Source organism: Nyctereutes procyonoides, unplaced genomic scaffold (genome assembly GCF_905146905.1).
Source record: "Nyctereutes procyonoides isolate TBG_1078 unplaced genomic scaffold, NYPRO_anot_genome, whole genome shotgun sequence".
In the NCBI taxonomy this organism is placed as follows: Eukaryota; Metazoa; Chordata; class Mammalia; order Carnivora; family Canidae; genus Nyctereutes; species Nyctereutes procyonoides.
The window spans coordinates 540,598-552,911 of NW_026575037.1; the positions used below are offsets into that span (position 1 = coordinate 540,598).

Here is a 12,314-nt window from a genome sequence, read left to right on the forward strand (position 1 = left end):
TTCACAGAAGTGAAGACATAAGGAATGTGATAGTGGGAACATGGTAGGATCTGTAGATCAGTAAAAGCCTACACTAGAAGTTGTTTCTCAGATTTTCAAAAAGGATAATTAAATGGAAACTTTGATTGATGAGCTTATCACCGATACCCTGCTATGTAAGTTTACAATTAATTGTAAAATTGATGGTTATACATTTAGAAAGGAAATCATTGATTGGTAGGTCTTGCTTCAAAACTTGAAAAACAAGTGCAGCCAAACTGACTTCAATTTTTTCATAGAATTGGGTAGATATAATATACTTAAACCTTGATATAGTCTTTTGGGATATACATGAGGGAAAATAGAAGGACATTACTTGATAGTACATATATGATGGATTTATGATTAAGTCTTAGTGTTGATACCCGGTGGGTATCAATTAATAGAACATGTAACTTTGGTATGGGATTTTTTTGAGGTCTATTTAGTTCTATAGTGTATCTTTGATAATGACCTGGGAATATTGTTTTATTGTAAATACACAGATAATGCAAAGCAGGAAGAATTATGAATATGATATTAGCCAGAATTGGAATTCAGAACATACGAGCAAACTGGGATATGGGCCAGACTAACTAGATAAAATATAATAACATTAAATATAAATTTTACTTTGTTTTAAAATAGTACAGGAGAGGTCTGATTTTATAGGAGATCAAGCCCAAAGGACCTAAAGGCAGTGAGAATAATGAATAATAGTAATTTTTGTGTTTTGTATATTTTACTTGCATTTTCCTGATGCTGGACATTATGTTAAGCAAGCTTTTCACACATGTGACTTTATTTTATTATCATTGTAAGCCTGAGATAGATAGTGGTATTATCCCCATTTTATAGATGAATGAACTGAAATTCAGAGACATTATCTTACCCATGTCATAAAAGATAATAAATGGCATAGTCTGGATTTCAACAGATATTATTCATGATCTTTTACTATATTCTACTACCTCCTACATTAGTGAAAGTTTACTGTTAGAAAGTAGGCAAAAATTCCACCAAATTTCTTCCTTGCATCTGGATAATATTGCCTCTGGAGATTTGTGATCAGTTGTTGGCATGTCATTTTCAGAAAATCCTTTTAAAATAAAGCAAATCCACAGAAGGGTAAGAAGGATGTTATCTAGAATCTTCTTCATATGAGAAACATTTGAAAAAAAATGGCAGAAAGGTTAGCTTGGATACTTAGAAGACTTGAGGGACAGCTAATGTCTGATCCCAGATGTTTAAAGTGCTGTCATAGGTAAACAAGCTAAACTTCACATTTTTAATACCTAAAGATATCTTTATGACGTGTGAATGAAAGTTATACATCTAGTCAAAACACAGACTCATCATGTGGTCATGTTTAGCAGTGTGGCACTTAAAAACCTTTTACCTATGGAGTAAAATTTCTCATGCTCATTTTTAATGTTGAAAATTTCAAACAATGAAACACATATTTCAGCTTGATTTCATAGTGAAGTCATTCAGAAGCTCATATCTGCATGATTGCAGTTGCAATAGACTAAACAAAAAAAATTCAGTCAGTACAAATTGCTGTGGGTTATCTATACAGCTACAGCATGTGGTGAGAACCTGGAAGCTACATCCACAGAATTTATAAGACTTCCAGTAAATCAGCTCAGTTCAGTGTTTTAGACCTGTATCCAACTCTTCTTGGATGTCTAGACACAGACTAAGATGAGGCTTCAAAAATGGGTAAAAATGAAGCAGCCAAAGCCACCAGAAGCCTTTGACCCTCTTCTAATGTTTCAACCAGATAATTATTTTCCCTCTCAAGAATTTGGCTATCCTTTGAGGGGGAAAAAAAATCAAGATTTTCCATGTGAAGAGCCCCTGAAAGAAAATACTCTGGAGAAAGGTCAGTGAGAATGGGCCAAAGCTGAATTCTTCAGATCTGTTTAGAGAATGTGGAAAGTCTGTACCCTCGCTACTTTTTGTGCTTTCCAGCTGGACAAGAGCTACCTGGCATTTGTCCAGCTCTGCCTTCCCTATACATTTTACATCTTCAAGGGGCTCATACTGTGCACCAGAAATACCTCGAATGGAAACTTAAGTGGTAGCTAAAAGCTATGGTAGAGGTAATTAGATAATTAAAAACTGATGAATTTTGATTTCTATCAAGATAATCTCTTACCCTTTCTGCTCTGTAGCAAACATATGACCTTTCAAATTTTCCAACAATAAACTGTCCTACTTAGAGAATATATTTCCTTCAAATATGTCCCACTTTTAATTAAAAGTACTTATTCTGCTTGTTGTGATTTTTTTCTTCAAACTTTACTATCTTAGTTTTCTGAGGAAAATTAAGGATTCTGTCAAAAATTAAAAATTTGGTTTCAAAATAAACACAGTTAGGGCACTGTAGTGGCTCAGTCAGTTAAGTGTCTGTCTTTGGCTCAGGTCATGATCCCAGGTTCCTGGGACTGAGTCCAGCACCAGGGCTACCTGCTCAGTGTGGAGCTCGCTTCTCCCTCTGCCCCTCCTCCAACTCGAGAGAGAGTTCACAAGGCGTGCTCACTCTCTCTCTCTCAAATAAATCTTAAATAAATAAATAAAAATAAAATAAAATAAAGATAAATACCATCCAAGTTCTTTCGTTCTTTCATTCATTCATCTATCCCATTCATTTGACAAATAATTTTTTTGTAGAGACCATATGCCAAGGACTGTGATTGGCGCACACCGTGCTGTGCATTTGCTATGTAATCTTGGGAATCACTTCATCTCTAAATCTCAATTTCCTTAACTGTAAAACAGCTCTGCTACCAACTTTGCAGGGTCAGTAATGAAGACTCAATGAAATGATTTCTCTTTTTAAGATGGTGAAAAAACTAGAAGCTTCTCTTTTACCCTACTCTATCCATTGCTGTATCTAAAAGATCGTGTACAAAGGAGACAGAAAGTCTTAAAAACACTGGAAAGTAGCAATGTTAATCAAGTAGTTGCAAAACTCATGGAGTAAACTGGAATGAAATTTTTATTAGTAACCACTGCAGGCTTTACCTTGATTAAGAAAAATGGAGCTAAATAGACAACAGGAAGAAACTTCTACACTTCTCACTGAGTCAACACAAGAAATGTGGATCCTTGTGCCAACCAGAAATCCAGATGGCCAACTCTAATTTGAAGCCAATTCAAAAAATGAATCCAAGTAAGAATTTACAGATGGGAAAGTCCAGGTAGAAAATGTCTGATGATAAATACTTATTCAAGTTAAACATATAGAGCTCCATTTAAATAATTGCTTAAGTATAACAAAATTGCATATTAAGCTAAAGAAATAGACTCTTAAAGAGATGTGAAAACAATAATTCAGAAATAATATTCTGCCAATATTTCTAGACAGATTAGCAAAGGCATGTGATAAAATGACAAGAAGTAAATTCTTCTAAATTCCTTAAGTTAGGAATTGTTTTACTTCTGAATTACATATATATATGTATTTATATATGTATATATATTATATATATGTATATATATTTATATATATAAATGAATTCAGGAATGATTTGGAAAAGTGAAATATAATTGTTAAAAAAATAATTGTTTACCTGTAAACTGAAACCACTTACAGGTATAGAAGCCAAAAAGGCAGTTCATTTATCAACATATGCAAGGAAAAAGGAAATGGGAGCATAAAACAAACAAACAAAAAAAAAAAACAAAAACCTTATGTCAAAATGACAAAACTAAAACCAAGCCTATCCAGCTATGGCAAGAAATAAACATGACTCAGACTTTCCTAATCATGGGCAGTGCTATTCAAATTGGGATGAAAAAAATTTTTTTTCTTCTTTGGAAAATATATTTATTATTGATAGTGAGTGCAGTAAAGATGTCAGTATTCATGATCGAGAAGAGGTTGTATAAGCCAAGGTTGCCTTTATGTTGATAAAAAATGCCTTATTTCACTTGTAATCATAAACATTATTCCAGTAAAAGAGGTACATTTTTCTCTCCTTTTTGTCTTACTTACATGATCACCATAATAAGTTAAAATGAAGTAGCTCTTCTATAGTCAAGGGAGAAAAGAAAAAGAAAAAACCAACACGCCAGAGCCTAGATTATTGCACCCAGCATTTCTGAGCTGATATGGAGGCATAGTGCCCTCCCCTCCCCACTCCAAGGACCCTAGCCCCCATCCCAAGCCCCAAACCTAGCTTTGCTGGAGTGAGGGTTTACCCAACCATGGAGCCTGGTAAGAAGAGCAAGCTGAATAGAAAGTTAAAAAGGTGGAGAGGGCTGCCTTTCTCTCAACTATATTGTTGGCATTTACTACAAATATATCTTTTTAAAAAGTAAAATAAATGGACAAAAGTAAAAACATAGAAGAGACAGAGATATGTCAGGGTAATATAAATAAAAAGTGAGAAATAATTCCAATAATATAAAAAAGTCTTAATAAAATTAGAATAAAGAGTATCACTTCTAGAAATGTGTTAAAATGCCCACCTCCCTTTACAAAAATATTAAAGCTTTGATGGAAAATCACTTTTAAATGATAAAATTTGCAAATATTTTAAAGATGATAGTCATTATTTTTGTGGGTATAATGATATTCATTATTAAGAAATTTTTTTAAAAAAAATTATTTATTTATTCATGAGAGACACAGAGAGAGGCAGAGACACAGGCAGAGAGAGAAGCAGGCTCCATGAGGGGAGCCCTATGTGGGACTTGATCCTGGATCCTGGGATCACAACCTGAGCCGAAGACAGATGCACAGCCACTGAGCCACCCAGGCATCCCTATTATTCAGTAAATATTTATTAAGTACCTTCTAGATCTAGTCACTTTGTAAGACCTAAGAATATAGTGTAATGAAAACAACACGTCAAATATGTCTTTCTATTTATGAAGATCTTGTTTCATGTTATTCATAAGATATTATCATTTTCTTAATTTAAAAAATTTATCCTATGTATTTTATAGGCTTTTTCCTAATATGAATGGAATATCTTCCTATATCTAAGTTACTAGAAGTATAGTGTAGTAGTGTTTTGTAAAAGCCACTTGGATTTTGAATTAATTTTGGTAATTTATATTTGTTAGGGTATTATTTCCACTAGGTTCCACTAGGTTCTTGCCATAGAATTGCATATAATATTTGATTTTAATTTTTTTCTATCTTCTCTATATTTGTGGCTATGTATCCTATCCTTTCTCATTTGTGAGCTTGTATACTTTTGTTTTCTCTCTTACATAGTATTATGTTATCTATTTCTAAGGGGAAAAAATATTTGTGGATGTCTATCTTTTATGTTATTTTTATATTTCCTACTTTATTAATTTTGGTTTTAATCTATGTTAACTCCCTCTTCTTGGCTTTTTAAAAATATATTTTATTTATTTAATTATTAATGAGAGACAGAGAGAGAGAGAGAGAGAGAGAGAGAAAGAGAGAGAGGCAGAGACACAGGCAGAGGGAGAAGCAGGCTCCATGCAGGGAGCCTGATGCGGGACTCGATTCCGGGACTCCAGGATCACGCCCTGGGCCAAAGGCAGGCACCCAACCACTGAGCCACCCAGGGATCCTCGGCCTTTTTTAAATAATAGTTTTATAATGCCTGTAAATGAATATTGAACTTTTTTCTACATTCTATAAATGATGAACATATTTAGGCCATAAATTTTCCTACAGTCTGCTATGTTCTGTTGCTTGGAAATGATGTGTTTTTTTTTTATTGCTTTCTAAATTTATAATTTGTATTTTGGTTTCTTCTGTAATATAAAGATTATCTAAGAATATATTTAAGGGGTTTTTTGGTCTTTTTTTTTTACAAATTCTTTTTTTTCTTTTTTTTTTTAATTTGTGATTAAAGAATGTGATCTATATAATCTTTTTTTTTAAGTTTCTTAAAGTTGCTATTGTGTATGTGTGTAGGTCCAAGTATAAGACTGATTTTTGTAAATGTTTTTTGGATAATGAGATATCCTTATTTTCTATCTGCTTGCTTGCTTTTGTCCATGATATTTGTTCAATTTGAAGAGTATATTAAATTTATGTCTTAAATTTATATGTCTTTGTTTTCTGCTTGTCTGATTTCTCTTTCCCTGTTCTTTTATTTTTCCAAATAATATGTAAGTTTTTTTAAACCTAAATTAATTGACTAGCTGAGAGAATTCAGCCTACTGTCATTGATTTCATAATATACTTAAATGTATTTCTGCCATCTTATTAAAATTTCTTATTTTGTTCCTTTTTATTTTTTCTTCTTAGTTTTTTTTCTTGATCAAGAGGCTATTAATTTCTCCTTTTTCTTCTTTTATTTTGAGAGTTCTGCTGTACTTCTAATTCTATTGACATTTATATTCATCACCAGTATATAACCGTATCATTCCATGAAGCAAATTATCAAATATTTCTGCCCCAAACCCTTTCTTCTTCTGCTTCTCCCCTCACCCACTTCTCCTCACAGTAAGACCACTGGGATCCGTTTGCTGCCCCACTCTTTGCCCCGCACCCATCAGAGAAGACCTGGGGAGCATTTTTATTACCTCCTACCCTTCCCCAACTTTCAGACTATTTGAATAGTGTGTCTCTTTTACCTTAAGAATCTTTAGCCCTTATACTGCATATTCTTAGATGGCCTATCATTATTTTGATTTGACTCTGTAAATGTTGCAAGCTCTGTTGCTCGCCACTGTTTTTTTCTTCTTAACCTTTTTGAGGGTTCCTTTGGTGCTGTTGCAGCCTCATCCCCTGCATAGGTAACTCCCTTACCTCAGGAGTATGGTGATACCCCAGCTGGATAGAGGTCTCTGCAGTCCTTGTAAGAGTCCATGAGGGTTAGTTACTTCATTGCCTTCTATCTTTTGAATGTTTAATCTGGTGCCAGTCTAATTCTTTCTCCTTTGTAAGTAACTTGGCTATCTCTTTACAGAAGACTTTTGAGTGTTTTCTTTATTTCAGAGCTCAAGAATTGTATAAATGTATGTCTATATGGTATCTTTTCACATCAAATACATGTGAAACAGCACTTAAAATTTATAGACTCAAATCTTTCTAAAAATCAGGATAAGATTATTTTTTATTTTATTTTTTTTTTATAAATTAATTTTTATTGGTGTTCAATTTACCAACATACAGAATAACACCCAGTGCTCATCCCGTCAAGTGTACCCCTCAGTGCCCGTCACCCATTCACCCCCACCCCCTGCCCTCCTCCCCCTCCACCACCCTAGTTCATTTCCCAGAGTTAGAAGTCTTTATGTTCTGTCTCCCTTTCTGATATTTCTCACACATTTCTTCTCCCTTCCCTTATATTCCCTTTCACTATTATTCATATTCCCCAAATGAATGAGAACATACACTGTTTGTCCTTCTCCGGTTACTGTGGCCAAGTTCAAAAAGGGTGTTGCCTGAGTTCTCCTCTGGGATTTTGATGGAATCTTGTCTCACATTTAGATCTTTCATCCATTTTGAGTTTATCTTTGTGTATGGTGCAAGAGAGTGGTCCAGTTTCATTCTTCTGCATGTGGATGTCCAATTTTCCCAGCACCATTTATTGAAGAGAGTGTCTTTCTTCCAGTGGATCGTCTTTCCTCCTTTATCGTATATTAGTTGACCATAAAGTTCAGGGTCCACTTCTGGGTTCTCTGTTCTGTTCCATTGATCTATATGTCTGTTTTTGTGCCAGTACCACACTGTCTTGATGACCACAGCTTTGTAGTACAACCTGAAATCTGGCATTGTGATGCCCCCAGATATGGTTTTCTTTTTTAAAATTCCCCTGGCTGTTTGGGGTCTTTTCTGATTCCACACAAATCTTAAAATAGTTTGTTCTAAGTCTCTGAAGAAAGTCCATGGTATTTTGATAGGGATTGCATTATACGTGTAAATTGCCCTGGGTAACATTGACACACAAAGAGATGGAAAAATATTCCATGCTCATGGATTGGCAGAATTAATATTGTGAAAATGTCAATGTTACCCAGGGCAATTTACACGTATAATGCAATCCCTATCAAGATTATTTTTTATAAAGTAGTTTCTTTTCATAATTATTTTTCTCCCCCCACCTTTTCTTTTTTCTGAAACTCCTTTCGTTTACAGGTTAAATGTTCTGGGTCTTTCCTCCACAGTTTCATAACTTCTCTTTGTATTTTTAAAAAAATTTCCCACTAGATCTTGAAAACTATGAATTCTAGTCTCAACATTCATCATTCCTTCAACTTATCTACTAAATATTTTAACTTAAAAATCTTATTTCTTAGTTCCAGGAAGTTTTTCTTAATGTTGTTTTTATACCTCTTCAAATACTTACTATTCTTCTGCTTCCCCCAACAGTTCATTATTGATATAGTGTTCTGGTTGCTCTCTTCATTCTTGCTTTCTCGTTGTTAGACCTGCTTATTAGATATCCTTTTATTTTCCTCTGTTCATTGTGGCACAAGTCCAGCTGCTGTATACTTTAAGTGGACTAGTCTTATGAGAGTGGGAAGGCACAGACATCTTAGTCATCACAGGCCCAAAATAGGCAAGTTGCCGTTTATGTATTGAGACACCAGGAAGGAGCCCTTCTTTTGCATTAAGGTAGAGAAAACTCAGCCCCCCACACTTCTTGAGGGCCAGAGGATCAGGCACATCCAGGAGTCCTGTGATCATTGAGGGACAGCCCTACCAAAGGCCTGTACATGCAGGTCCTTGCCTTAGAGTTTTCCTGCTATATTCCCAAAGTTTTGTTCAGCCCAGAGTGAGAAAATACCACAATTATCTAGTTCACACCCTCTACCCAAGTGCCAATCCCAGTGTCTGCCTGACTCAAGAAAAGATGATATGTTTGACCTGAGTTAGAAGTGGAGAAGATATAATGGGGGATATAATGATAAGCATAAAAATGATACATTCCCTGTCCTAATGTTGGTTGTGGGCTTGTTGGGAAGATAGACAGTATCTAAGTAAGCAAGCAAGCAAGCAAACAAATACATGAGTAAGAAATAAAAAAGAAAATGAAACCCACACATAACTGAATTCACAACCGTTATTAGTGCTATGGAGGAAAGGTGAATAGAAATATGGGCTGAGATTCCAAGAAAAGTAGGCATTAATTGTACAGTGAGAGAAGAAGAAAAGACCTACAGGCAGAGAGCAGTAGATTCAAAGACTTTGGGAGTAAGCATGGCAAATCTGAGGAAGCAAGGGAAGGCCAGCATGGGTGGAGTAAACAAAGCAAGGAAAAGGAGAATGTGAAAAAAGCTGAAGAGGAAGGTAATACCTATGGGTCAGACTATACTATATGATAGACAGTATTGTCTTTCCCTAAAAGCAGGTGGCTGTTGGAATGTTTTACTTCATGGATAAAAATAATCTGATTCGCATTTTCAGGATTCTGTGTGGAGAGCAGATTTAGAGGAGCCATGTGATGCCAGGAGACCCACGAGGAGGCCACTATAATATTTGAAGGAGTGTGATGGCAGTCAATGTACAGGAAATGCACTTTAGGTGGTCAAGTGAAAGAGGGTATGAGAGAGTGGAAGGCAGGGAATGTCAAGCTGAAATCACCAATTCAGTCCTTCATGTCAAGGTGCCTTTGAGATGGTCAAGTGGAGAAGTCAGTGGACATTATGAATCTGGGGAGGTCTTGAGCAAGAGATATAAATTTGTGAGCCATCTTAGTTTAGGTATAAACTAAGGCTCTTAGGCTTGAATGATAATACCCTGGAAGAGAATAAGACCCTAAGTTCTGGTATTCTACTAGTATTGTCTAAATTGGATTACCTCTTCTGGAGGGGTAATGGGTAGTGCATATCAGTATCTTAAAAAATGACTGTAACTTTGATCCTGTAACTCTAATTATAGGAATCTATACTCAATTTTAGACAGAAGGACACCTACAACCTGAAAATAAAAGGTTGGAGAACCATTTACCATTCAAATGGTTCTCAAAATATACCCTAAAAACTATAGAACACTTCTGAAAGAAATTGAGGAAGACACAAAGAGATGGAAAAATATTCCATGCTCATGGATTGGCAGAATTAATATTGTGAAAATGTCAATGTTACCCAGGGCAATTTACACGTATAATGCAATCCCTATCAAAATACCATGGACTTTCTTCAGAGACTTAGAACAAATTATTTTAAGATTTGTGTAGAATCAGAAAAGACCCCGAACAGCCAGGGGAATTTTAAAAAAGAAAACCATATCTGGGGGCATCACAATGCCAGATTTCAGGTTGTACTACAAAGCTGTGGTCATCAAGACAGTGTGGTACTGGCACAAAAACAGACATATAGATCAATGGAACAGAATAGAGAACCCAGAAGTGGACCCTGAACTTTATGGTCAACTAATATACGATAAAGGAGGAAAGACGATCCACTGGAAGAAAGACAGTCTCTTCAATAAATGGTGCTGGGAAAATTGGACATCCACATGCAGAAGAATGAAACTGGACCACTCTCTTGCACCATACACAAAGATAAACTCAAAATAGATGAAAGATCTAAATGTGAGACAAGATTCCATCAAAATCCCAGAGGAGAACTCAGGCAACACCCTTTTTGAACTTGGCCACAGTAACCGGAGAAGGACAAACAGTGTATGTTCTCATTCATTTGGGGAATATGAATAATAGTGAAAGGGAATATAAGGGAAGGGAGAAGAAATGTGTGAGAAATATCAGAAAGGGAGACAGAACGTAAAGACTTCTAACTCTGGGAAATGAACTGGGGGTGGTGGAGGGGGAGGAGGGCGGGGGGTGGGGGTGAATGGGTGACGGGCACTGAGGGGGACACTTGACGGGATGAGCACTGGGTGTTATTCTGTATGTTGGTAAATTGAACACCAATAAAAATTAATTTATTTAAAAAAAAGGAATCTATACTCAGAAAATAAGAGTAGTAAATGTCAAAGGCTTATGGATAAAAATATTCACTTAAGCATTATTTTTTTATTGTAAAAAGAAATTACCTAAATATCTAATATTTGAAAGAGGTTAAGTAAATTATCATACATTTATATTAATGAATATCATACCATTCTAATTTAATGTTTATAAAGATGCAATGGCATAAGTAAATTACCATAATATCATAGTAAGTAAAAAAAGGACTCAAAATTGACAGAAAGAAAGAGAAAAGGGAGTTGGGGAGACATCAGCTGTTTGAAAGATTGATAGGACAATAGTATAAAGAAATAAGTTTATCTGTAAACCGTGGAAAATGGATGATTGTCACCATTTTTATACATTTACCGAATTTCCAAATCTTTCTAGATGGGTGTATATTATACCTTATGTATTATTTTACTGTTAGGAGAAGAAATAAAAGTACAGTATTGTCCCAGTTATAAATATGCACTTTATAGGCATATCACTCTGTTAAATATTGGTTAATGTTTTTTTCTTTTCACAGTAGCTATGAGAATTTCTGCTTTCAATCTAAAATAGTATTTTTAGTTTGTAAGATTACTGTCATACCTTTTAAAATTTTATGAGCCATTTAGACTTATAAAATGGTTTCAGAAAATTGATTAATTACTAGGCAACAGCAGATCAATTCCTCTGGAATCTCTCTCACTTGGCACCTGTGTATCATCTTGAGAGTATTTGTATCTCCTTTACTTCTTATTGCTTAGCAGTGTAAGTGGTTCTGAATTCTTTAATTTGAAGTTTTAAAAAGATTACATAAAAATATAAGAATTTTCTAATTATTTTAAATACACTGAATTATTTTTGTTTTCCTCCAGTGACTGTCAGAGAATTATCCATTTGGACTGTCAATTGTATCATCATCGTCTGCAGTGATATAAAATCATTTTGAATTTGCTTCCAAACTAAAAGCATGATGTTTTTTTTTTTTTTTTAATTCCAGGAATGTATACAAAGACTATCGTTTCCTTGAGCTGGCGTGTGACTCACAGGAGGATGTAGACAGCTGGAAGGCATCTCTACTGAGAGCTGGGGTTTATCCCGATAAATCTTTAGTAAGTTGGATCTCTTTTTTTATGATTATTGACCATGTTTAAGAAGACATAATTCTATATACTATATAATTGTTAAACTGGTGGTCTTTTGGAACAGTTCTAAGTAATACTATCCTCAACATATTTCTTTTTCTCCATTAGTTTCTATTTTAGGAAGTTTATCAGTATATTTGCTAGAGAAAATGCCCTATTCTGCCATAAAACATAATATATGTTTTATGTCTGAGAATGTCTTTGTTTTAATTTAAAATTTTATTTTCCTTTACATGGTATTTCACAGTTGTTCTAGTATTCATACAGCTGTTTAGAACATTCTTCATAAAGTCATAATGTCCTA

At 34.7% G+C, this 12,314-nt stretch overlaps 1 protein-coding gene across 5 annotated transcripts in view; it reads left to right on the plus strand.

Annotated features, from left to right (window-relative positions):
* The window catches only part of DNM3 (dynamin 3), a 555,059-nt gene that overhangs the window by 436,088 nt on the left and 106,657 nt on the right, over positions 1 to 12,314 (plus strand). For all 5 annotated transcript variants that reach the window (XM_055319209.1, XM_055319207.1, XM_055319208.1 and 2 more), the window contains one exon: positions 11,866 to 11,977. In XM_055319209.1, coding sequence (XP_055175184.1) covers positions 11,866 to 11,977 — 112 coding nt within the window. The remainder of the gene's footprint in view (positions 1 to 11,865; positions 11,978 to 12,314) is intronic.